Source organism: Grammomys surdaster, unplaced genomic scaffold (assembly GCF_004785775.1).
Source record: "Grammomys surdaster isolate TR1022 unplaced genomic scaffold, NIH_TR_1.0 554, whole genome shotgun sequence".
Lineage (NCBI taxonomy): Eukaryota > Metazoa > Chordata > Mammalia > Rodentia > Muridae > Grammomys > Grammomys surdaster.
The window spans coordinates 925,754-953,487 of NW_021604973.1; the positions used below are offsets into that span (position 1 = coordinate 925,754).

General features: G+C 45.6%; 1 protein-coding gene across 2 annotated transcripts in view; it reads right to left on the reverse strand.

The window, feature by feature from the left end:
• Susd4 (sushi domain containing 4) overlaps window positions 1–27,734 on the reverse strand; it is a 128,639-nt gene that overhangs the window by 51,737 nt on the left and 49,168 nt on the right. For both annotated transcript variants that reach the window (XM_028781823.1, XM_028781824.1), the window contains exon 3: window positions 11,151–11,363. In XM_028781823.1, coding sequence (XP_028637656.1) covers window positions 11,151–11,363 — 213 coding nt within the window. The remainder of the gene's footprint in view (window positions 1–11,150; window positions 11,364–27,734) is intronic.

The following is a 27,734-nucleotide window of genomic DNA, read 5'->3' on the forward strand; positions in this document are numbered from 1 at the left end:
GGGGCTCTGAGGAAGTCTCTATTGGTTCTAATGAGACGCAGAAAATGGAGCCTGGCGAGCCCAGGTCAGCCTTAAACCACTTCTATGTCCTCCACTGAAGGACATCCCTGGGAGAAACCGTGCATTCTTCATAAGTAACCAACCTGATTCTGGGTTGTTGCAGCTGTGAGCTAACAGAAAACTGCACGCTGGGAATCCATAGTCAACTAGATGGTCAAGGTCACCACTGGTCATCATGTGACCTGACAGGGTTCTAAACTGTGCTGACTTAGTGACTCTCAATTTACTGGATAATTCAGTGATTTAAAGCACCACCACCACCACCCCTGTCCCCCCTCCTGCAGGGCTTTTGTTAAGACAAGCTGGGAATGTAGCTTGTAAGATGTGAGAATTCAAGAATGCAGGTGCAGCTGTTACCTGCAATGCCACCCAGATAGAGACTTCCCTTCTTTACTTTCTGGGCTTTGCCTGTGGCTATCCGGCTGTCTTGCCACAGGGGTAAGTGATTGTTTCTGCCACTTATCTTTACTGGATAGGCCTCTGTCTCCCCTGACCTTATTTCTCTAGATTTTTTTTTCCCCTTTCAAGTCATGTTCACATGTGAGAAAAGAAATTCTTCAAGAACAAAAGCCAAACTCACCCAGGAAGAACAGGGGAGGAGACATGGGCAAATGGTAACTTCTGTCAACATCAGTGAGATTTGACAGTGGCCCTGGGGACAGGCAGGGGTGTTCTCTACACTCCCCTACCTTAGATGATGAAAACATGGACGTATCTTAGGGAAAGACATGGAAATACTTGCCCATGTGGGCAGAGGCTGTCGCTTTTGATAACTCATGTCTAAAGCAACAAAGAAAAAATTTTAGGTGATAGAAAATGCACCTGAGAAGAAAAGAACGCTAAATAAAACATTTTTAGGGCTTCCATCTGTTTCAGTGAAGCTCCCGAAGGTGGAAGACAGCTCAACGTAATATATGAGTAGCCATAAAAGGGAATAAGATTCCCCTGCTTTTGAAAAATGCCTGCACCCCACACTTTCAATGAATAAAGGGGCTGGCTGCCAACTCTACTGCCAGCTTTAGCTTGAGAGTCAAGTTGGATCTTTTAATTAAAAATTTATAATGTAATAATAATACTTAAACTCACATCGCACCCATCCCCCAGGAAGCTGAAAGAATCTTCTTAATGTCAAATTATTCATCTTTTATACCAATTCTGGTCAGACCTATGGGAGCCAAAATATTGTAGTAAGTACTTAAAAAATGTGCCCCATGAATGGATTTTTTTTTTCTTTTTGGCATGCTGCAAAGAACTTTGGTCAAAGAAGGGTTAAACATACAGGCATGGCAAGCTGGAGTCATCCTGGAAAGCGCTCTCCTGTGTTCAATTAGAGCTATGACCTGGCAACCAGGTACTGGGGACCTGGAGACGGAATTCACAGAAGGAAGAGGTTCCCATGTGCACCCTAGACTGGCCCAGGAACTTTTAGAGGTGGCCCTGTGACATGTACCGCTCCAAATGGAAACATGAAACTGAATGAAGCTTCTTGAGTTCTGCAGGCAAATCTGACAGGCATTTTGGACTGCATAACTCCAGGGAGAGCAGAGGACTGGAGGTCACTGGGATGCTGGCCCACACACTCCCAGTTTGCTTCTTGGGTACAGTGTGTAACTCACGCATGCTTACACAGGCCTCTGTCTGATACACTGATGCTCTGATCACAAGAATGGTCTCTGAGGAACTCTGCTGAACACAACAGAAAATAAGTTCTCTTCCCTTACACAAGGCTGCAACGCTACCTCCCTGAGTAAGGGGCTCTGCGGGCTTCTAGAGGAGAAAATTACCTTGGAGCTTTCCGGGGGTTTCTTCTCTAAGAATGTCAATTCTTTGGTCCTGCCCCTAGCACTTTAGTGAGGGAGGTCTGAACAGGCATTTACACCAGGCTCTTAGTGAGGGAGGTCTGAACAGGCATTTACACCAGGCTCTGAGGCAGGGGATCCTTTTATACTTTAAAAGCCAGGGCCCTCTAGCAACTGGTTCCCACCAAGGATGGTGACAGGGGAAGACAAAGCCTCCCTAGAGGGTGTGGACCTGTGGCCATTAACACGTAAGTCATCCCCTTACTCCAGAGAGAGGAAATGAGACCTGGACATTTCCTGAGTGTCCTGGAAAGTACAGAGCCAATCCCATCCCTGCCATTGGCCAAGCTTCCACGGGAGAGTCCAGCTCCTCTAAGCCTCTGCTTTCTCATCCAGAAAACAAATGCCAGAGCCACCATGCTGGGGCATTGTACTCATTAAAGAACACAGTGTGCATCCAGCTTAGCACCTAGCTATTGATAAACACACTGCATCCAGCACCCATTGAAGAACATACTGGGTATTCAGCATCCACTGAAGGAGATACACTGAATCCAAGACAGCACCTGCCTATTGAAGAGCACACCATGTATGTGACACAGTACCCAGTCTATACAGGACACTCCTCCTTAGAACAGTGCAGTCTGCTTAGGGGAAAGGAGAACCAAGATTAACACCAGCAGAGATGTGCAGAACGCGGGGCACATGGGGAACTAGTGTCTATGTGTGGAGGTAACTTCTGACTGATGTCTGGCGGTCATGGCTCATCTCTTGTCAACATTCCCAAAGAGCATGATCCAGAACTGGCAATCCCTTTTATGGCCCTACAGACAACTCAGACGTAACTTCACTACACCGTTATTTGTGTCAGAACAACGATGAGGTGTGTACTAAGGCAACTGGAAGTACAAGGGAAGGGAGGCGTGCTCTGTGTGAACAATCATGACCGGCCGCAGCCACCTTGCACAAGAAAGCCAAACATTAGTCAAAGAGACCAGGGCAAAGCCAGCATTTCCCTAACAAGCCCTGTGTGACTATTCAGAGTGGCACCTAGGGAAACACCAATAATCCCCAGGTCTCCTGTGAAGGCTGTGGGGTGCCTCAGAGGAGGAGGAGGCAGGTGGCTGCAGAAGACCACCTTGTCTAACAAGGACACTGAGGAGGCTGGAGCTGCAGGGACACTGGGCCCTCTTTGGCACCTCACTGCAAAAGCTGCCTATTCACCTATGCAGACAATGAATATTCGGAATCTCAACACATCTGCAAGGGGCTGCAGCATTCAACTGGGACCTTCTAGACCGAGGAGTTCCTTTGAAGGCACTGAAACAGGAATGAGGTTGTTCTTTGGGAGACTAAAATCTTTGGGAGCCAGAGAAATGGCTTCGAGGTTAAGCGCACTGCCTGCGCTTGCAGAAGGACCCACGTTGGATTCCCTGTACTCGCCCAGTGGCTCACAAGCTATCATCTATAGACCAAGTTCCAGGAAGTCTGATGCTTTTTTCCTACCTCAGAGGGCACTCACTGCGTGTACACCATGCAAAGACATATATGCAGCCCAAACACCATACACATACAATAGTTTGTAAAAGCCCCCCAGAGTCACATATCTCCCTCCATACTGTGGCCCCAAATGTCACCTTTAATTAAGCCCTGCTCTTGAAACAGCACTGCCTGTTTCAAAGGCTGTGCCTGTGGCTTGGGGCAGGAGGCTGTGGCAATCCTGAGGACAGGGTTCTGAGTAGGCAGAGCTGGGAGGTGCATGGTCTCTGTGTGTTTTTTGTTTTTGGGGGTTTTTGTTTGTTTGTTTGTTTTTTGGCTTTTCGAGACAGGGTTTCTCTGTGTAGCCCTGGCTGTCCTGGAACTCACTCTGTAGACCAGGCTGGCCTCGAACTCAGAAATCCGCCTGCCTCTGCCTCCCAAGTGCTGGGATTAAAGGCATGCGGCACCACCACCCAGCTGGTCTGTGTGTTTTAAGGAATGTTTTTTACTCCTCTTTGGCTGAGAGGAACTGACTGGCCAACTGGAGAGGAATCACTGCCTGGAAAAGCTTTCCTCTCAGATAGTTCATCTGCAACAAGGGATACCCTGCGTAGGAGGTACATGTAAGGTCTCCTAATAGCACTGCACCAGGATTAGGAGTGTCACCGTCCTCATAAACCATCTGGGCACTTGCTGGGGAAGACACGCTGGAACAAGCTGTCTGCTAGAGCCGGGGGACCCAGTGTCACGAGCAGACTTTTTTTTCTCCTCTTTAATATGTATTTATCAGAAGCTGACATGAAATGAGACGGCCAAGGCAGCCAGCACCAGTTCTCCAAGCCATTCAAGGAAGCTGGTGGGAGAGGAAGTAGAAAGTTCCCCTCCACCCTACCAAGGAGAATTTGCTGATGAAGAATTTGAGTACAAATTTCATAAAAATCTGTTTGCAGTGATTAGGTCTCTACTTCCCAAAGCATATCCATTCCAGACATTTAAAAGAGAAAAGAAAGCTGTGTGTACCCCTCACCTCTGTGACTACACCCAAAGATGCTCTGGGGTACCGTGAACCCATTCAGATGACAACATTCCTGCTATGTAGACCTGACTTTAAAAGCTCCACAATCACTTCCCAGTGGAGAGACTACTAAGAGACTTCGGTGCTGTGCAATGCTGGCTCACAGTCTAAAGGAGGCTCTCACCAATGCAGAAGCTGGCTGCAACTGCTTATTTAGTTATCAGCTTAAAAAACAAAGCAAAAACTTCTGTCTGGCTGTCACAACCAATGCATAAGGCAGAAGTGCATTCTGTAGCCCAGCAGCAAAAGATGCTTAATCAAGGCAATGTCCCCAATAACACTGTCAATCAACAGTCCTTATGTGAGACGCTGGGCTTCCTCCCGTGCCCTGTCCATTTGGTCATAGCATAGGTGGGAACCAAAGTGACTTTAGTTTAGTTTCTGGGATATGTTCCTGCCTTGACATTTGTGTTCAGCCTGTGTCTAGAAATTCAATTCACACAAGGCCAATCTTATTTTACCTCTTCTTCATAGAAAAGTGTGTGACTCCCAGGGGCATGTCCCCGGTTAGACCTAGCTGAGTGGTTTTGCCGCATCAGGGGCCTAGTGGGTGGCCAGTACCCTGACCTCACAGGTCTGCAATGCTGTACCAACAAGGCACCTCTCAGTCTGCAGCCACTTCAGCTACAGGATTCCCACTGCACTGATGCATTCACCAGGCTCCTAGTCCTGAAGGCTAGCGTGGCTCTTGGATGATGGCTCAGAAAAAACCAGCCACACATCAAGTAGGAGATTTGGGTACCAAGACAAATCTACTCCCTGTAACATCAGCTATACAGACCCTGGTTCACAGTGAGCTTCCCTGAGACAAGCAGTTTAGACTGGAATGGCAGTGTGTGTGTGTGTGTGTGTGTGTGTGTGTGTGTGCGCGCACACAAAGAGCTGGTACATGTAAGGGTGGAGAGTAAAGAGAGAGGAATCTGTGGGAGTGCCCAAGAGGACTTTTGCCTACTTTGTTGTACACCACACCACATCAGATGTACATCACATGACTTCTGCAGAGCACTGCTCAACTAGTGGGCACCAGGAAGTCAAGGGTACTGCCATTTCAAAATCTGCTTCTCAGCAGAGACATACTGGTACATGTTTGTGATCCTGGTACTTTTGGGGGTAGAGGCAGGACAATCAGAAGTTCAAGGCTATCCTTGGCAACATAGCAAATTCCAGGCCAACCTGAGATACAGGAGACCCTTGCTCAAAACAAACAAAAGTTTGCTCTCAGACACAGACACAGACGACACAGACACAGACACAGACACAGACACAGACACAGACACAGACACAGACACAGACACAGACATAGGCAGGAGAAAGGACTCGAACACAGTAGAGATAACAGTGATGAGCCCCAAAGCCAGATAAGGTCCATCTGTCTCGGAAATCCTCACAGGAACCCTTTACTTCCTTAAGACTCAGTTTTTCTGCCTGCCAAATGGTGATTCAACTATGAGAGTCCTATGAATCCCTTCAACCCCATCTGAGATCCAGACTCTTGCAGTAACAATGTGTTCCCATGCCTGAGATGAATGGGGCCTTTGGGACTCAATAAAGGGTCAATCATAGCCCTGTGGAGGAAAAGCATCCAGTCTTAGTGTGACAGAGCAGGGAGAAAGCGTGTTTACTCTGTAAACGTAGAGATGTAGATAAATGTCCAGAACAAAAAAAAATATAAAGTCAGTCATTTGGTAGAACGGGTATGAGGCAATGGGCTTTAGTGTTTGTGTCCCTGCCCGGTGTTTCTCTATGTCATTCTAAAACAGGGTATTAGGTAGCCTAGGCTAGCCTCAAACTGGTTAGGTAGCTGGGTTTTGAGTACTTGAGTTTTTTGTTGTTTTGTTTTGTTTGTTTTGTCTTATCTTCATGGTTCTACTTCCTAAGTGCTGGGACTGTGGGTTTGTGGCAGTATGCCCGTTTTATGCAGCTCTAGGATCAAACCCAGGGCTTTGTGTGGGTGAACACTCCACCCACCGGATTCTCCTTCCTTAACCTTCCAATACCCACTCTTTCCCTGTGATGCTCTGAAGCCTTCTCCTCTCTGCATGGACATAAGGACTGGCTGAAGAAAATAAAGATGTTTTCCCAGAAGCCCACATCCAGATGGTTTTTGAGGAGGAGAACCCCTACAGAGCTGGAAGATTCTTGCTCCTGTCTCACCATACCCTCTTGTGCCCTAGAAAAAGCTCCCCACACTCCTGAACCCTGGATGATGGAGCTGCTACCTCCTCTGCCCTCAGGGCTGGCCCAGAGTAAGCCTGTTTCTCTACCACTTCTGTCTTGCTGGTTTTGTGTACAGCTGAAACACTCCCTGAGGATTCCCGTATGTTAGGAATACATTCAGTTCTGTTAGACCTAAGCTGTGTGACCTAGAGGAAGTGACTGAGCCTCTCTGAGTCTCAGTCTTCCACATAGAAAATGAGAACAAAATTCTCATCTCATCGGATAGTTATAGTGAGTCTAAAATAAATCATCATTATCTCCATTACAAAACCTTCTCAGCCTTCTGGCAAGGGCAGCAAAATAATTCACAGCTCTTAAGATCCACCCAGCATAAAACTGAAGCACTCAGCCAGGATTATTTACAAAGCAAGGTTTAAAAACAAACAGACACTCCATAGTAAAGCCTTTTTTTTTTTTTTAAACTCACCATCCCTGTGAGCTGTACAGGATAAAGGACCACGGAGATAACTCAGCAGTAGAGGGCGTATCTAGCATGTGTGAGGCCCTGGGTTCAACCCCCAGGGCCAATAAAGAAATAAAGAACACCAAAGACATAATAAGTCTACCATGGAGTTGCACAACACCCACCTCCACACCAAGGCCAGTGCTATCATCGTTAAGTTCAAATAAACATCCATGATGGCCAAGCTGGCAGTCGGTTTGTCCAAGCTTTCCCAAACACTGCTAACCATTCAATACCAGAATGCAGATCTGGACCCTCGTTTGGAGAGTCAGGGTCTAGTTTCGGGTGGGAGTGCTGTGTCCTGACACCACATCGGCATGTTAGGCTGGGCCTTCCCCTTGTGCCTTGGCACACAAGAAGCCCCTAGCTGAGGAGATTGGCTCGACACCTGGAATTACCTCACAGCACACAGAGCTAGAGAGAAGCTCACTTTAAAGATGCTAAACTGCTTCCCCCTCCCCCACAAAAAAAAAGACATAATACGAGAAGGCCTTCATGACAGGGCAATATTTGGGGCCCTTACTCTCTTTTTCTTTGTCAGCTCATGCTTCTGAGTCCAGGGCATCTCAGGCTTTGGTGGTGCATACAGACATGAACCAAATAAACTTCTAGTTTAGAATTTTACAGAGAGCACGGCTCACACGTCCATGCAAGAGGGAATACTGAATTTATTAGTGGGTACTTTAAGGATAAGTGATCATTCTTGCTCATCCTTTGCAATTTCCAAAGAAGAAAGCATAATAAAAAGTGCTTGTCAGAGAACTTCAAGTCTCTGAAGAAAGAAATTGAAGAAGATCTCAGAAGATGGAAAGATCTCCCATGCTCATGGATTGGCAGGATTAATATAATAAAAATGGCCATCTTGCCAAAAGCAATCTACAGATTCAATGCAATCCCCATTAAAATCCCAACTCAATTCTTCACAGAGTTAGAAAAGGAAATTCTCAAATTCATATGGAATAACAAAAAACCCAGGATAGCGAAAACTATTCTCAACAATAAAAGAACTTCTGGAGGAATTACCATCCCTGACCTCAAGCTGTACTACAGAGCAATAGTGATAAAAACTACCTGGTATTGGTACAGAGACAGGCAGGAAGATCAATGGAATAGAATTGAAGACCCAGAAATGAACCCACACTCCTATGGTCACTTGATCTTTGACAAAGGAGCTAAAACTGTCCAGTGGAAAAAGGACAGCATTTTCAACAAATGGTGCTGGTTCAACTGGAAGACAACATGTAGAAGAATGAAAATTGATCCATTCTTATCCCCTTGTACAAAGCTCAAGTCTATGTGGATAAAGGACCTCCACATAAAACCAGATACACTAAAACTAATAGAAGAGAAGGTGGGGAAAAGCCTCGAATACTTGGGCACAGGGGAAAAGTTCCTGAACAGAACTCCAATGGCATATGCTCTAAGATCGAGAATTGACAAATGGGACTTCATAAAATTGCAAAGTTTCTGTAAGGCAAAGGACACTGTCAATAGGACAAAACGACAACCAACAAATTGGGAAAAGATCTTTACCAATCCTTCATCTGATAGAGGGCTAATATCCAATATATACAAAGAACTCAAGAAATTAGACTCCAGACAACCAAATTACCCTATTAAAAAATGGGGTATAGAGCTTAACAAAGAATTTTCAATGGAAGAAACTCGAATGGCCGAGAAGCATCTAAAGAAATGTTCAGCATCCTTAGTCGTCAGGGAAATGCAAATCAAAACAACCCTGAGATTCCATCTCACACCAGTCAGAATGGCTAAGATTAAAAACTCAGGTGATAGTAGATGCTGGCGAGGGTGTGGAGAAAGAGGAACACTCCTCCATTGTTGGTGGGACTGCAAGATGGTGCAACCACTTTGGAAATCAGTCTGGCGGTTCCTCAGAAAATTGGACATAGCATTACCCGAGGATCCAGCTATACCACTCCTAGGCATATACCCAGAAGGTGCTCGAACATATAATAAGGACATATGCTCAACTATGTTCATAGCAGCCTTATTTATAATAGCCAGGAGCTGGAAAGAACCCAGATGTCCTTCAACTGAGGAATGGATTAAAAAAATGTGGTATATTTACACAATGGAGTATTACTCAGCTATTAAAAACAATGAATTCGAGAGGTTCCTAGGTAAATGGATGGAACTAGAAATTATCATCCTGAGTGAGGTAAGCCAATCACAAAAGAAGACACATGGTATTCACTCACTGATTATTGGATATTAGCCTAGAACCTTGAAATGCCCAAGATGCAACTCACAGGCCACATGAAGGCCATAAAGAAGGAAGACCAAGTGAGGGTGATTCGGTCCTTCTTAGAAGGAGCAACAAAGTACTCAAGGGAGCAAATATGGAGACAAAGTGAGGGACAGAAACTGAAGGAGGGGCCGTCTCAAGACCACCCCACCTGAGTATCTATCCCATGTGCAATCACCAAAGGTAGATGCTGATGTGGAAGACAGGAAGTGCATGCTGATAAGAGCCTGATATGGATATCTCCTCAGAGGCCTTCAAGAGTCAGACATATTCAGAGGCAGATGCTCACAACTAGCCATTGAACTGATCATGGGGTTCTCAATAGAGGAGTTAGAGTGAAGACTGAAGGAGCTGAAAGGGTTTGTGGCACCATGAGGAGAGCAACAATACCAACCAACCACAGCTCCCAGGGTCTAAACCACCAGCCTGGGAGCACTTAGGGGGGGATCCAGGGCTTCAGCTGAATATGTAAAAGTGGAGGGCCCTGCTGGGCATAGGTGGAAGAAGAGAACCTTGACCTCATGAAGGCTGGATGCCCCAGGGGGTGGGAATTTTGAGGGTGGGGAGGTGGGAGTGGGGGGGTGTAGATAGAGGTTACATCCACAGAGAAGAAGGAGGAGGGTCGAGGGGATTGGGGGTTCCGAGGGGGTGGTGGGGGATGGGGTAAGGGGACAACATAGGAAATGTAAATAAATCATCCAATAAAAAAAAATTTCTTAACCTTTAAAAAAAAAAAAAAAAAAAAGTGCTTGTCAGATTAAACCAGCCTAAGCATTTCACAATGCAGGGCTGTGAAGATGTGCAGTGAGTAAGAATACACACTGCTTTTGCAGAGGACCCAAGTCTAATTCCCAGCACCCATATTGGCAGGTTGGCCTGTTTCTCCAGCTCCAGGGGATCTGACACCTCTGGCCTCCACAGGCACCAGCGTTCACATGCACATACTCACCCGAAGACACACAGGCACACATGTAGTTTCTTTTTAAAGTTTCATTAAGGAAGTACACATTATTACGTCACAATGATCCTTTGCATCCTATCATAAAAACCTTTCTCCCCAGATCACCTCAATAACGAAGAGACATGGAAGCAGGCTTCTGATGAGCTCAGTGAGACAGAGCAGGCCTGCCTGTGTACCTCCTGGAAGTTAGGGGTTTGAGTTCATTGCTGAACCGTGCCTATTCCAACTTCAGCCTGTCTCACCCTGTGAGGCTCACACTCAATCTTGTTAATTAAACCATTCCAATTAATTAAACAATGCATTTTCATAATTCTAAATATTGTCTACAGAGTAAAATAAAACAAAATAAAATAGAACAAAAAGGTATATGTGATTGTTTGAGCCTGCAGATTTAGGCTATCCCCCAGGAGGCCGTGAGCAATAGATGCAGGGGTCACTGCTAGGGAGGACTGTCTGTTACATCAGTCAATCTACTCTCCCTGTTATAGCGCCTTCTCGAACAATTCACACCAAACACTGGGCTAAAAGGTAGTAGCTGGTTAGAGTCCAAGACACATCCCCCTTCTGCTCAAAAATATTTACTACACTCTTCGCTCAGTAACACAAAAGTAGGCATTGACATGGCAGCCTCACTGGAAACTGCCCTACGGGATCTGAGTGCTCTCTTGAACCCACCAGAATGGGTTAGATTGGAGGCTAACTGACAGAGAAAGAGAACTATTCAAACTGATTTTGTAGATCAGACCAGCCCTGGGACTCCCCTCCAGAAAAACCACAGTCTTCATCCCTGAAAGCCTGTGGCTGGTTTCCACAGAGGGGCAGGCCTTTACCTTCTTGTACGCAGACAGCTTTGTCACTTGGGATCCAGCCTAGGGTTCCATTAATATATTTCATACACAGTCTCTTTGAAGAGCCCTTCAGCCTGAATCCGTCTTGGCAGTGAAATCGAGTTACTGAGTTCTCGAAGAAAACTCCTTCACTGGGAGTCCTGAAGCCATTCTCAGGGACGCCTGGGTCGGCACACACGTTGGGGTCATCGAGTCCTACATGGAGAGAGAGGGAGAGAGAGAGAGAGAGAGAGAGAGAGAGAGAGAGAGAGAGAGAGAGAGACTTGAATACTTCTCCAGGATCCGTATTCCTACCCCATCAGCCACTCCAACCTTATAGACAAAATTAACCTACCTAAACATGTTAACTTGCATCCCATTGATTAGGAGAGGCCAGGATAAGGAAAGAGTGGCTCCTCTCTGCTAAGGGTCCAAATCTGCCCTCAAAGGGAAGGCGTGGAAATGTCCAAGCCCTGCACAGACATCTGTTTTTCCTATAAACTATGAAAAGCTGACCCACAAATCCTCACTGAGCAGGTATCAGGAACCAATGCACATACCTCCATGGAGATGGGTTGGTGTGCCCACCTTTTATTCCCAGTACAGCCTACTGGTACCAGCACTGTTCTCTGATTCAGAACGCAGTGCACACACAGTATTGGATCTTCTACTGCTGCCTGCTGCTGAATTTGTGAGGTACCTACTCCTCTGTAACAGCCTGGATTGCTAAAGGTCCTCAGCTGTCAGTGACACCCCTCACCCCATATGCTGAGTGAGAATCACACTCCTCCCCCTGCTGGTCTTCAGGGTCACTGAAAGCTAAAAGCAGCGCAGTATGAGAGGCACAGTAGTGGCAGCTCCCCCTCTGTGCAGAGGTGAGGAGGTGGAGGGAGGAAACAGTTAAAAAGGAAGACTGTAGTGGGACAGCACCTGCACTTCTACTCCTTAAGTACCAACAATCTGATATTGCATTGAAGCAACAAGATACCATCCAGTGGTCACATGATCACTTCAAATTTGTCATTTAGGGAAAGTTCCTTGGATCATCAGGTGCCCCCAGGTAAGGGATGTCATGGCTGCCTTCAGTCTGGAAGACTGCATATTCTCACAGAAGAAACGGTCATTATCTTTGTCAGATGGAGTCAGTTGCTCTCTAATTGTATCAGAATGGGGTACATGTGTTTCAGTGGGGGCCACAGAAGGGCAGAAGAAATGTACTATCCCAGAGGTTAGGGAAGTCTCTGGAAGGCCTCTAGTAGAGTCCTTAGGCGAGCAGGCACACTAGCCAGAAAGGAAGGTACAGGGTCAAGAATATCCATGGATGAAGACAGAGGACCCTGGGACCACTTCCCAGACATCATGAGGGACAACATGGAACTTGTCTGCTGATGCAGAATAGCAGTAAGCATGGACTTCTCTGGAGACTCAGTGTGAATAGAACAGAGGAGATAGCTACCTGTGAGAGACGGTCAAGGAAGAGATTTTATTAAAATGTTAAGATAAACCCAGATTTAATGGCTCAAGCCCATGACCCCAACACTCTCTGGGTTAAGCAGGGGTTACTATAAGTTTGAGGCCAGCCTGAGTTACATGGGGAGTTCCAGATCAACCTGGTATACACAGTAAGAGTTGCCCTTACTAAAATTTATTTTTAAACAGCAGAGATCTAGGAATCTTCACACAACAAGGAAAACAGTGGAGAACAGAAAGCTGTAGCTGAGGATAGCTGAGGGGGACTCTTCAGTAAGTGCCTGCTACGTGGATATGGGCAGGGAGGACACCTAAACCCAGAGGTGCAGGGAAATGCTTATCTTTCCCTGAAACAGCAGGAAGTCTTACCACACCTTTGAATGAGGGACGAATGTTTCCCATAATGCAAGCCTCCTTGGAATACACACAGGAGGCTTCTCTTCCCATCAAGGTAGCCTGGGCTCACCCCTCAAGGCTTTCCTCACTGTGAGCAGGACTGCTGGTCTATTTATCTGTATCCTTGTCTGTGCAAACCTAAGCAAAAGATTCAACTATCCTCATGTCCTTGGCACCCAGCTGTATGCATGAGCTGTATGCAGTGACCATTCCCACAAGCACCATTAGTGAATGATGATTGGCTGGGTGGGTATCCAAATGGATGGTTACATGGGTAGTAGGGAGCAAATGGATGGATGGATACATGAACAAGTAGGTGGATAGATAGGTCAATAAATGGATGAGTAGGTAGATGTGTGAATGGATGGATGGATGGATGGATGGATGGATGGAGGGAGGGAGGGAGGGAGGGAGATATGAAATTTGTGAGTAGATGGATGGGTTGATAGGTGTATAGATGAATAAACATAAGAGAGTATGGATAGATGGGTAGATGGATGAACGGATAGATGGGTAAAGGGTGTGGTTGCATGAACAAATGGATTAAACTGCATGCTAACTATTCTGCTTGACCCGTAAGACAGCCACCTCTCCTCAATCAGAGTACCATGAGTGGCTGGAAGCTCTTGCATGTCACACCCAGAGAAGGAGATATGAAATGCTTTCCTGCAGTGTATTCTCTCTCCCTTTCTTGTGGATGAGGATCCTTACTCTTCTTTCTTTCATTTTGTCCCTTGTATTTTTTTCTCTTTTTCTTTTTTGAAAACAGAATCTCACCATGTCGCTCTGGCTGGCCTGTAACTTGCTATGTAGACCAGGCTGACCTTAAACTCAGAGATTTGCCTGTTTCTGCCCACTGAGTGCTGGGATTAAAGGTGTGCAACCATCATACCCAGCTCCTTAGTTTTCTACAATCTCAATGTCTTAACCTTCTTCCTTAATACAGGGACAGGGCAGGTCTATGCTGTGCCTTGCCTTGGGCATCTGTGCTCCCCTAACACATGGTTTCTAGCCAGTCACCCCTGCTACCAAACAACAGCACTGCCGACTTTGGAGTACCTCCAGCTGGCCACACCTTGTCCTTGGCCACAAAGCTGATTTCTTTCAAAGAGGGAGACAAGATTCAAGGGAGGGCTAAAGACCCATCAGAAAAAAATGATGTAATCCATCAGGAAAATCACTGTGCCAATAAAAAAATGATGAGAGTTCATGAAAATTACAATGGGAGAGCAAGGAAGCTCCTCGAAGCTGAGTCTTTGTGTATTCCCTCTCCTTGAAGCACGACCCCACCAGCTCTCTGCTTCCATGGAATCACAGCTAACATGGCTGTGCTCCTAAGCCTGATGCAGGGCTGATGATCTGGAGTACTGCTGGCCACAGATCCAGCCACTGGCACAGGACGGATGAACAGAAAAGAGCCATTGGAAGGCAGGATGGTGTAAGGAAAAAAAATATTCTTTATTTGGACAACTAATCCCATTGAGCAAGATAGTAATTTTCTAGGCCTGCTAGATCTTAGAGCCTTTTGTTTCAAATTATCCCTTGGTGGATCAATTCCCAGCCGGGGCCATTTTTCTACAGAGCCCTCTCTTAGTGTCCTTCCATAATGATGATGATGACATCATGGTGAGAGATGGCTGTCTTACGGGTCAAGCAGAATAGCTGGCATGCAGTTTCCTCCATTTGTTCATACAACCACACCCTTCTGATAACAGACCCATTAAGGAGTGGGCTGACGTAGGTATTTGGAGGTGTGGAGAATAACTCTTGTGCATGTCCACACAAATCATCTCTCAAGAATTTGCTTTCTTAAAACCCCAACATAGTTCCCTCCCATCGTTCAAATTCTGTTTATGCTTTGGAACTGAGTGATCATGGCCTGGAGGGCAGAGTCAGTTCCCAGAATGATTTCTGACGTGTTTGCTCTTGAGAGGAGTTGGGGGGGGGGGGAGGAGTGCTTCAGTTCAAACACTCCTCAGCAGCAGCAGCAGCCTCTCCTGGCCATTCCTACTGCAGTCATTCAAGAGTAGTGTGTGTGTGTGTGTGTGTGTGTGTGTATGTGTGTGTGTGTAAGACACACTTGGGTGTGACCTAGACTGGGATATAGGCACCCAGATATTCGTCCTATTTTATGGGGATTGTTATGCTCTTTCTTCTGGGTGAGATCAACCTGAGACTCTGAAGACCAAGCAGAATGGCTTGCCTGCTGCTCAGTGTAGGTTGGCCTCGTTCCGTGTTGTAGGCCTGGACAGAGAAACGAGGTATAGGAAAGCGTTTGCTCTCCCTAGCTGCTAGTCTTCAAGCTGGAATACCTATCCTCTGCTTTTGGATCAGGACTTGCTCCAATGACTTTCCTGGGTCTCTAGGAGATACAGATGATGGATGTGTGGGTGGATGGAGGGTTCAGGGGGAAGGATTGATGGGTGGGTGAATGGACGTATACGTTAATGCTTTCTATTAGTTCTGTTTTCCAGCAGAACTCAGATGCATACAGGCTTCTAAGTGTTTAGGTACTTCCAACACGTGAGAACAGGGATGCTGACCACTGCCTGCTTCCAGGGGCTACTTCTCTCAAGATCTTTGAGTTCAGATATACAGTTGATTCACTGAATGGGTTAGTGCATGAACCCTGGGGTCTGGACAACCCAGCGGGACAGCCTTAGCCTGCAATCCCTCTGATACCTACAGAACTGGCTGCTCTGAGCCTGCACCCACGCCCTCTTTGGTATCAGTGTCCTCATCTCTGGTGCTGATGAGCACAGATCAAGTCAAAGACACAGTTCTAATTTAGTCTCTGGCTCCAGTGGATGCCAAGATTCCTTAGTTTTCTTTTCTTTGAACCCAAATCTACATGAATAATGGGGACTGGGAACACCCTTATCTTCTCACACAAAGAAATGCATCAGATGCTCCATCTGATGATGGGGTCTTGACACTTCTGGCTTGGTCACTTCTGAAACTGCAGAAACCTAGTCGACATTTCTACTGTGAACAACATAAGAAGTCTTTGAAAAGGATCATAAAAACGAAAGAGGTGTGAAAAAGCAATCTTTTGGGCTATTACAGCCGAACAGTCATATTCTGGAAAGGAAGAGTGTATCAAACGTAGCCAAATCAATTTAGAGCCAGGGCTGGGTTTCCATTTCTTTGTAAACTGCTCTATGGGTCTATAGGGGAAGAAACAGGATATAGACACAAAAATTGATTTTGTATGCATTTCTTTACTGAGAGGGTATTGGGTAAATGAGAGGGAGCCATCCCTGCAAACGTTAAACAGATAACTAAGAGCTATTCCCAAGCCTTGCTCACATCAGAAGCACTTACTGTAGACTCAGTTAACCTTCAAATCACCTGCAAGGTTTCTGGCCCGACTCTGTGGTTAAGGGGTGTGAGGCTAAAGCATTGGTGCAGTCACACTAGTGGCTAAGAGTGGGGCTCAAATCCAAGTTCAGACTCAGTTCAGCACTCCTGACACAGAGCTGTCTCTGCTTGGCTTTTTCTCACCAACTTTTAGCTTGCGACAGATATGTGCAACAATTTCAACTCTTAAATGCTTATGGATCTCATATATTAAAACAGAGCTGAGCAAATAGCAATTCTGTGTGATCTGGTGAGTGTGTACCACACCACACAGCCCTCATGGTTTCCCCAAAGCTTATTCTTTATCATATCATCTTGATGGGAGGAGCTAGGGAACCTGGCTTGTCACATAAGACATCTAAGGATCCCAAAAATTAGTTATCAAACATCTCCTGGCTATAGCTGGGGTCCAGAGTCTTCTTCTGATGAGGATATCTTTGGGGAGAACAGAGTCCAGTCCTAGATAACAGCTTCATGAGATGGAGAAAGTCCCATTGACTGAACTGTATACTACTTTCAAGAATCAAGAATCAAAGAGCAAAGAGAAATATATGGTGGATTTGCAGGAGTCCCCTGAGTACCCAAGCTCTTCCCTTCACATCTCCCCATAGGTGAAAGCTTGCCTGTCCCCCAGGACCAAATCCCTTTTAATCAGTAGCAACACATGGACAAAGCTGCTTACAAACAATCTGAAGAGTAAACTGTCAGCCGGGCGGTGGTGGCGCATGCCTGTATTCCCAGCACTTGGGAGGCAGAGGCAGGCAGATTTTTGAGTTCGAGGCCAGCCTGGTTTACAGAGTGAGTTCCAGGACAGCCAGGGCTACACAGAGAAACCCTGTCTCGAAAAACAAAACAAAACAAAACAAAAAACAAAACAACAGTAAACTGTCTCTGCTTCAAGAACTCATGTATTAACATCCTGTTTTATCCAGGATTAGATCAATGTCCAGACACCACTTGAGCTGGTATGTGTCTATGCCATGGCATTCACAATGAAAGAATGAAAGAAGAGAGAGGCAACATAAAGTCACAACTACTAAGCACATGAGGCCCAGTCTCTTGTGCAAATATTTAAAACCTAAGTGCTCCTGGACATAGGAGGTCTAACACAGGAGCACCTGGCATGCCAAATTTCTAGCTACCCTGCAACATATCAAAGCTATCCCTGCCCTGCCCTGCCCTCTTCATCAGTCCTTAAGAGTTTCTGGCTTCACTTGAAGGTGTGAGCCTACACACACAGTGTTGGATGTTTGGGTTTCTCCTAAGTCAGACTCCAGAGACTGTCTACCATCAGGAAGTCAATCTGTCCTGAGCAAAGGCTAGGTTCTAACATCCAGAGGACAGCCTTTGCTAGTATCAGGTATGCCCAAATCTGAATCCATTCCAATGAGAAGGTGCTCTACTCTAATGAGAAAGAGCTGGGGCCAAACCAGTTTACCTGCAGAGATCTGGGGAGACCTCATCAAGAAAACGAGTCTCCAGGAGCAGCTCCTGACAGACAGGACAAGAGACAGGCCCACCGAACGACAAGGACAACCACTGGGAAGATGTGACTTGTTTTATAAAGAGTCTTGTAGACATATTTACATGATAACATTATTAAGTGCTTCTTGGCCTCCTGTGTTCTGGGACAAACAATTTCCATGTTTGGCAAAATTTCAGCTTTGGTTTTAAAAAGAAAAGGGAAGAAGGGAGAAAAACATTTTTAAATAAGAGAGATAAGGGAGGAAAAATTATGTTCCATTTATATTATTTATTCTCCTCAATAAATAGTGCTGCTTGGAGGAGAGGCGGGTGCAGGACCTCCATCCACTCCAACAGGAGACATTCCCCTCTCTTTTTTTTCTCCTGGGTTTGTTTTGTTTGTTTGTTTTTTCTGGGAGGGGCAGACAGGGTGTGTACACACACACACACGTACACACACACAGACACACACACACACGGCTGGAAATCCTTACTAGGCAAGCATTCTATCCCTAAGATGCATACCCAGGCCATTTTTACTTTATTTGAGACAAGATCGCACTGAGTCACTCACGTTGGTCTTAAACTCACTTCGCAGCCCAGGGAAGCCTTGAATATAAGATCCTCCTGCCTCAACCTCTCCAGAAGGGTTCAGAGACCCTCATCGCAGGCTTGGCTATAAGAGGTACTCCTCAGAACAAAAGCAAAACAGACAAGGAGAGGTCAGAGTCTCTCCTACGTGGGAGAGAAGACGATCCTGTGCTTTTTTTTTGGGGGGGGGGACATCCATGCAAGCATGCTTGCTTGCAATCTGCATTGCTTTCAGAGACCACAACCAGAAAGATTAGACAGAACTCGGCATTCAATAACACAGTCAAAGCAGGGTAATGGCAGCATATTTACCTTACAGGATGTAGTTTGTGTGTAAGGGTAAAGGTTGTGAACTGAGAGTACATGCTTTGAAGCCTGGCTGTACTGGTTTTCTAGCTGTGTACGCTTGGGCAAGCTTCTTTACCTCTCGGTAGCTTTAGTTTCTGCTACATAAAGGAAGTATTGACAGAAAGGTCTCTACTTCCCCATTACTGTGATCTTTTAGTGAGATGTAAATACACATAAAGCAACCAGTAGCAGATGACAGGGTCACAATGTATGCAAGTTGCTATGTTGTTAATACTCCACAGGTTCCTAAAAAGAAGAGCACATGGCTTCACACAGAGGGGACCACCTCTCTTCCTGGCCATCTTCCTTACCACCTCACAATACTCAAGCCTATTGTTGCTTGTAACTGACCCCTGTGAACATGACTGTTGCACTGAACAACAGAAATGTACAATCAGAGTCCTTCCCTTGGCCAAAGTGCTAAGATATGGAAATTTTCATGGTGACACAGACCTCTGGGGAATTGAACCCAGGGTTCTTTCAGAGCATAGCATGGGCAGGAAACACCAGGGTCAGTGGCATTCAAGGCTCAGAGAGCTGTGACCTTTTTATTTTTTTATTTTTATTTTTATTTTTTTTGTAGAAACTGTAACCAGGTCCCCTGGAAGATGGCTAATGGTTGAGCAGTCAACCTCTAAAACAACTCCTGATTTGGGCACAAGACACAAATGAAGCAAACAGAATCCCAAACCAAGATTATAAACACCAAGATCCTGGGACGTATTCAGCAAGCTTGGAGGGGGAAAGAAAGAGGGACTTGGGACAGTTTCCAACGGGAGATAACACAGTGACCAAACCCCAGCAACAAAGAAACCCAAGCTTCATCAAAAGAGATGGAAGGTTCCTACATCCATTCTGCCTGTGAACCTGGGTCAGTCATCCCATAATTCAGTCCATTTTCAATTACGTACTAAGAGTATCAGGGTATCAGTATCAGTGCTGCCATTTGTTGGACTAAACAGATTTTTTTTTCTTTTTCTGAAAAAGCAATACCCTTGAAATACTACAAGGGAACAGGAGAAACCCTGGCTAGTTATTATAGTAATATTTCTGCCTCCCCAGAAGCATGACTTGGCTATTTGTTTTAGTGGACTCTCACTAATAAGTCTCCGCTTAAATCTTGTTTTCTGAAGGTATCAGTGAGTGTTGGGACAAAAGATTCATCTGTATGGCTCAAAAGCTAAACATTTGGATTGCATTTTCCAAAAACTACACACACTGCCCCACAAGTGAGCATGTGTGCAGAGTATCTGGATGCTAATCAAGTTAGGTAACACCTCCCCAGAAACAGTGGGGGAGGTTTTAATGTTTCAAGAAATATCCAGAGATGAATAGACAGTCTGCTATGTCTGAGCAAGTGTAAACATCACAAAAATAAGTCTTAATGGCATAATTTAGACTTGATTAAAATGGATAAAGACCACAGATGTGGATGTCAGAGCCATCCCCATTTGATGCCAGAACTGATATTTTCCCCTTCTTGATTTAATTCGCTTTGATTACCCAATTATTCCTACGGCCTTTCACTCAGTTTCGGTTCCAATAAAACCGATCACAAACCGAACTCATAAAGTGATTTTCGACACAGCTCCAAGAGAGCTCAGCCAGCAACACAACACAGTCATCCCAGACTCTGCAAGTCCAGCCCAGAACAGCAGGATGCATTCACACCCATCCACACCATCACACCATCCACACCCACTCACAAGGCTAGTGCTCAGCACTGGCCAGCAGGAGAACTGGGAGTCTTCCTGTCTGCAGGAGGTGGCAGGATCATTTTGTAGCTGATATAAATTGAGATATTAGTAGTTCGAACAACTGAATAAGTGTGATAGGGTTTAGAGAACAGGTTGCTAAGGTTAGAGATGTATCTTTTTTGCTTTAATTTTCTAAATAAATGATTATAAGAATAATACAGGTTGCCTGTCTAGCTAGCTCTTGATCTTGGATATTTAACTTGGAAATTCCTAGTTTCAATATTTTATTGAAAATGGTTTCTTGGGTCCATTCCGTTTTCTAAAATCCTTTTTCTCCTCCTTTGAGACAAGGACTCGTGTGATCCAGATGTGCAGAGGATGCACTTGAACTGCTGGCCCTCTTGTCTCTTTGTCCCAAGAGCTAGGATGAGGGATGTGCTCTACCAAATCTGCCTTATAAGGTTCTGGGCATCACATCCAGGGCCTCCTGCATGATAAGCAAATCTACCATCGGAGGGAGGCACAGCTTTCTAGTCTCTTCTTGATAAGAACATGAAACAGTCTTCCAAAAAATAAGCTCTTAGACTAGCAGCTGTCCACCTGTGGGCTACAACCCCTTTGGAGGTCAAACCCCTTCTACAGGGTCACCTAAGATCACTGGAAAACATAGATATTTACTTTATGATCATCAAAGTTGAAGGTCACCACAACATGAGGAGCTGTATTAGAGGGTGGTAACATTAGGAAGGTTGAGACCAACACAGTCTGGGAGACAATTCATGGGGGAGAGGGCGGGGACGGGAACGGGGCTATACTGTAGTCTTAGGATGCCTGTGGCTGTCTTCTGTTGTAAAACTAAGGTTTTCCTTCCCTTTTGCAAGCAACAGCTTTCAGACAATAATAAAACACGTTTCCCACATGTACACAGCCTCACAGTTTAAAGAGCGTTTTACACACACGATCTCGTCCCATCCCACAGCATTCCCAAGAGACCACGCCAACAGTTTGATAGCATTAGTTCTCACAATCGCTGCAGAAAACCCAACTGTTAACAGCAACAACTTTCAGGCAGCCTTTTTAGCAGAACTGCACTCCACCCCACCCAACAGCTCATTCGCTAAGTGCGGTCAAAAGCCAGTATGTGAGCTTTTTAATCTCTTACACTCTCAATTGCCCTTGGGACTTTTGTGTGTGTGTGTGTGTGTGTGTGTGTGTGTGTGTGTGTGTGTGTGTTTGAGAGAGAGGGGGAGTTAGTAAGGTCAACTTTGCTGTGATAAAATACTTAAGATGATCAGATTATAAAGAGAAAAGGCTGTGTTCTCTCAGACTCTCAGAAGTTCCAGCCCATGACTGGCAGGCCTGAATCTTTCGAGTCAGCACTTTATATGGCGTGTGTGTGTGTGTGTGTGTGTGTGTGTGTGTACACATGCATGCATGCATGTTTTTGGGGAGGGCTGTGGAAAAGCTGCTCATCTCATGGCAATGAGAAATGAATGGAGTGTGGGGACCAAGAGCTTAGCATCCCTTGAGGGGCACATGCCAGTGATATAACTACATCCTGCCAGGTCCAACTGTTTTCAGGTTCCAGTGTGTCACCCTAATAGTACCAGAAGTTGGACACTGGATTCAGGTGCTCTTGAGAGACAATCAACATACAAACTCGTGAAACATAGAAGCTCGTGAAATGAAAGATGGAAAAGAAAGCACCTAGTGTAGCCTTTGTAAGACAATGGTCCTCTCTCGGCACTGGGGCCACCCTTTGACAGTGAACCCCAACTCAACGGTGCCCAAGTATGAGAAGACAGATCTGTTTGTTTATTTGTTTGTTGTTGTTGTTTAACTTTCTTTTCTTTTAAACTTCTATGTGTATGGGTATTCTACCTGCATGTGTACCTTTTGTACTGTGTGCATGCCTGGTGTCTAAAGAGGCCAGAAAAGGGTGTCAGGGTTAGATCCCCTGAAAGTGGCGTTACAAACAGCTTGGAGATGCCATGTGGGTGCTGGGAGTTGAAGCCAGGTCGATCAGAAGAGCAGCAAGTGCTCTCAAGTGCTGAGCCATCTTGCCCCTTACTTTTTCTTTCAGGATGGTAAGTCAGAAGAAATTCTTCTGCCATTTACATATATTTATCACCAGAACTTGCAGGGACCTCCCCATTACCACCATCCTCTGTGACTCAGCAGTTTTGGATTAAAGCCACAATCATAGGACGATGTTCTTTAACCAGCTACTCAGATTTACAGCAGCGAATCTTTTATTGGAACATTGAGGGATAATTTATTTAAATAATGGACTCTAAGTAACAGGTTTTTAATCACCTATCTCCCTTTTAAGCTACTTAAGTCTTTATAACAAATATTCCCAAAACCGCACAATAGGTAATAGATACAGAGACTGTGCAGGAAGTCATCTTAGAACCCATCTGAAGAACTTTAATTGGTAAGTAAGACAAACGGACAAGACATCCGGATGACCGTGTAAGCTCATACAGCTCTGAGGAAGAAAGGATGACGACTCAGGGACATCCGCAGCCCTTCACACTGCAGGGACAGCAGAACAAGCCTCCATGAGACAAGGCAACTCCTCTCCAGGAAGACAGCAGCTGTGTAATAGGAAGAGACCGTGAGGACTTCTTAGTAAGTACAGCTAGAAGGAGTCGTTCAGAGAGGCATGCCCAGAGTGCGGGTCTTTTATGGCCATAAAAAAAAAACCAATGGAGAGCATTATTCTTCTGATGCATAAAAGGAATTGTGTGTTTCCTCTTGTGACAAATCATGCCCAAACACCCACAGGGTAAACCATTCAAAACAAAACAAAGGCAAGTGAAATAGACTTCGATGCAACCAATCAGCAGGGTTTCAAGGCAAAAACCAAAATAAAGAGAGCACACAGGCGGTCCCCAACCACTCTGAAGATGCCCGCACCACCCCTATAGCCCCACCCCTTTCCTGGCCCCCTCTGTACCCTGTGCTGATCAGTCTGTCTGGTGGATGCTAGTAGATATTTTCAGTAGAACAAAGTTGGGTGTAAGGGAGCAGCAAGTATCCAGCAGAGTGTGAGCTGGGGAGACCTGAACCATAGGACTTGTGTGGAGTCCATTTAGGGGCCACAGCCTGGGCTTGAAGCATGCTCAGAACTGAGGAAGGGGGCATAAGAATAAGTAACATAAGGGTTTCCAAGACTTCCCTGAGGAGCATAGCACAACTTGCTGGCTCGAGCACCTGTGATTCAGAGAGATGCAGCGATCCCTGGATCACGTGTGATTCAGAGAGATTCAGCGATCCCTGGATCATGTGTGATTCAGAGAGATACAGCGATCCCTGGATCACGTGTGATAAAGAGAGATGCAGCGGTCCCTGGATCACGTGTGATTCAGAGAGATGCAGCGATCCCTGGATCACGTGTGATAAAGAGAGATGCAGCGATCCCTGGATCACGTGTGATTCAGAGAGATGCAGTCATCCCTGGATCACGTGTGATTCAGAGAGATGCAGCGGTCCCTGGATCACGTGTGATAGAGATGCAGCGATCCCTGGATCACGTGTGATTCAGAGAGATGCAGTGGTCCCTGGATCATGTGTGATTCGGAGAGATGCAGCGATGTCAGGTTTCTCAGTCTCTACCTGAAGCTTCATTCTTGATATGGATGTTTGCTGTTAATAGGGAGAAGCAAATCTAGATTCTAGAATGCTTGGGGTCTGGATTAAAGGCATTCTCCAGGACAGGAAGGAGTCTACTAAGGAACTAGTTCTTTGGGACAAGCTCTGCCATATCCAGTGCAGAGCTGGCTACCCTTATTCTGTCTTTGACACACTTGAGTGACTTGGTTTCTTGTATGTGACCCCTATGGCTTTATGGAGTGTCACATGAACTGCATGAGAGCTCTGCCAAGGGTCTGGCTCCTCGGATGGTTCTGGGGCATACCCAGGTCTAACAAATCTGTCTTACTTGTGACCCTAGGTGACCAACTGGAGGTAACTCTCAAGCATTGCCCATTTTATCTCCCCCGAGTCCTGTGGCCTGCAAGGCTATACCACTCCTTAGGGTAGACAGCTCCCAGAAGTGCTTTTAACCACATGGGACAGTGACCACGGGCTCTGTGTAGGAGTTAGTGTTGGTAGCTGGTGTGGCATCTTTTACACAAGAACAGCTGTGGTGTAGGACTGAGCTGCAGCCCAGAGTGGACTCTCTGCCACTGTTCTTAAAACTGGAAATCCTTGTATAAAATTTCCTACCACCTTGGTTCCCAAACATATGGGTCTCCGAGAGCAGCTCCCCAGGAGCGCCTGTGAAAGAGGCTCTGAGTTGATCAGAATAGCTAATGAGCTGTTCATGAGACCCAAGGTTCTGAAACCATTAACTGTGTTTTCAAGAACTCCTAATCACTAAATGTTAATGGCTACTGGGCAATTCCTTGTGTGTGTATTAACACCCTCAGGCAATATATCGCAGGATTTTAAATTTTTACATTTGTTCATTTTATATAAATATTTTATATTTATGTGTTCATTTAATTTTGCATGTACACATATGCGTGTGCATGTATACACACACACACACACCATGGCATGCATGTGGAGGTCAGAGGACAACTTGTAGGAGTCAGTTCTTTCCTTCCACCGTTTGAGTCCTGAAGATTGACTCAGATGAACGGGCTTGGTAGAAAGCCCTTACCAGCCCACCCATCTTGTTGGCCTAGGGTTTTGTTTTAATATGGAAGGAAGATAGAACATATAAGAAAAAGTGAAGGCTGACTGATAATTTTTCTATTTCTTATACTGCTTTGAGTTATTCACACTGTCTACAATGAACAGTTATAACCAAGAAGCGAACACTGTTTTTTAACGGACTCCAGGGCACATGACAGTTAAATTTGGGGTGGGGCAGAAATATGGGAGTCAACAGACAAGACATACACAGTCTTCAGGACCCCCAAACATGACAAAGCAGCCGGGTCCTCCAGAGCTGTACAGCAGAGGCCCAGCACCACTCTAGAGGGTATTAAATTCCACAGAGGCGCCAGCAAATAACATAATGTCCCTTTAGTTGCTTCCCTAAATCATCTTCCTGCCTCAGAGCAGCGCTGTCTCTGAGCTTCCCAGGATTCTGAAGGGCTGCAGCTACAAGAGAGGGTCTGTGACATTCAGAATGCAGCTGGGTGCTTTATGGCCCTCCTCCCCACAAGGGTCGGCTGCACGCTGAGAATAAACAGTGCTGGGTGGGGACCAGGAGGCTGGAGAGGGAGAGCAGCTGTCTGGTGGGGGTTGATAATGAACCGTTGCATGTGATCTGAAACCACTTAATTTCCTAAACACTGTGTTATAAACATGCTGTCAGTGGGGTTTGCTGAGGATGGAGATAAATCAGAAATGGGGAGATGAAACCCCTCAAGTTCCCCTAAACAAATAGCCTTTGCTGTGGTCTTAGCTGAACCTGCAGTTCTGATAAAGGGAGACGATGCTATAATGATGTCAGATGTTCTTCTGGGTAGCCTGTGCTGCCATAACGCAGCTTCTCTTCAACACATAAGTAAATAAACGCCACTAAAGGGCACTGAAGCACCAGTCCTCTTTACTTGCTGATTTCAGTTCAGATTCGTGGTAGAAAAGGTGTGCTTCAGCCTTGACGGAGGTACAGAGTGTCTGCGAGCAGTCATCCTCCAGAATAAATTAAGATGACGGCAAAGAGGGGGAATCGCAAATAGATTCTTGTTTGCTCAGAAATAGATTCAACATTTTTTTCTTTTATGTTTTCCATGTAAAATAGTAAAAAAAAAAAAAAAAAAAAAAAAAATCCCAAACCTCTGACACAGAATCTGATTAAGTCCTGTTCTCTCTGGTGTTAAGATGCAGGCTCTGTTATCATTCTAAGGCCAGAAAACAAAACAGAAAGATGTGCAGTAAAGGTCACAGGTGGAAAGACTGGCAAAGGGTTTCTGTCTGTGTCATCCTCCTGCTGCTGGAAGGCTATGGAATGCCACACCCTAACATTCAGGAGAGTGCTAATTTCCTGGGAGCTCCATTCATCCCTTAATTTTATCCCTGACATTAGTCCTGGCTCCTCCACCTGTACAGAATTATTAATTAGCGCCAACAGGATGATCAGCAATCATGTCCTCTATTTGCACGGCTAATGGTTCACTTCATGAATGGTCGCTCAAAATACTTTAACCCCGTCAGTCTGAGAGAACATATGATTTTGGTTAAAATGAAGGACCCCCGGACCCTGCCAGCCCCCCATCTACATCGTGAGCTGCCTTGCAAATGAGATTGCTGTAATTTCAAAGTTCAATAGGAAGAAAATGAAGCAGCTGCTATTTAATTTTTTATGGGACCCACAATTTGTCTCATTAGCTGGCAAACAGGATAGACTAGGAAGTGAATGTAGCCCAAACCTCCATTCTGCAGGGCACATAAAAAAGGGTTGTACTAAATCACTCAGCAGGGCTCTCTGCGGGATAAGGTTTGACTGGCTGGTGCTGGGGAAGGAACACCTAGTTTCTAATCCCAGTTGCTAGGCTGGTCCCGTCCCCTCAGAGACACATCAACTTCAGCTAATTAAAGAAGCTTCCTAAGACTTGTTATCTAATCTGCAACAGCCAGAGACTTGAAATTACTACTCTATGTGGTTGGAAGCATGACAAGGACCCCTAGGTGCTTAGAGAATTCAGAAAGTCCATTCAAATACAACTGAAATTGAATTGCATTGGTAAACTGAGGTCTAAGGACAACGAGTCTGTCTGGACTCAAAAATAAAACCATGGGGCTGGGCTCCTTTGATCGGAGATTCCAGGAAAGCCACTCCTCTGTCTCTATTCACAGCGCTACTCAGGAGCCACTGAAGGGACAGATAAGAAGAGGAAGGAGAAGAAAAACTAAAAGAATTATTTCCAGGTCATTTTCCCCTTAGGATCATGGTAATGTCATCTGGTGAGATACACCACAGCAACTTCTTAAAGTGAACCTGCTACCTTATAAAGTAAGACGAGTTGGGCAGAGGGGAAGGACCAAGGGGCAAAGGACTAACAATGATGGGCTGCATTGTACAAAGGCTGGTGGCCTGGAACCAGAGCTTTCCAGCTTGTGTCTGAAGTCTAGGGGCTGCCCTGTAGAATGTGCACCATGTGTTGGTGTCATAACTGTATCTACCGTAGCCTTGTGGACCAATGGTGTGGGTATACAAGGACAGACAGGACCAGGGATCTGGATCTGGATCTGGATCTGGATCTGGATCTGGATCTGGATCTGGATCTGGATCTGGATC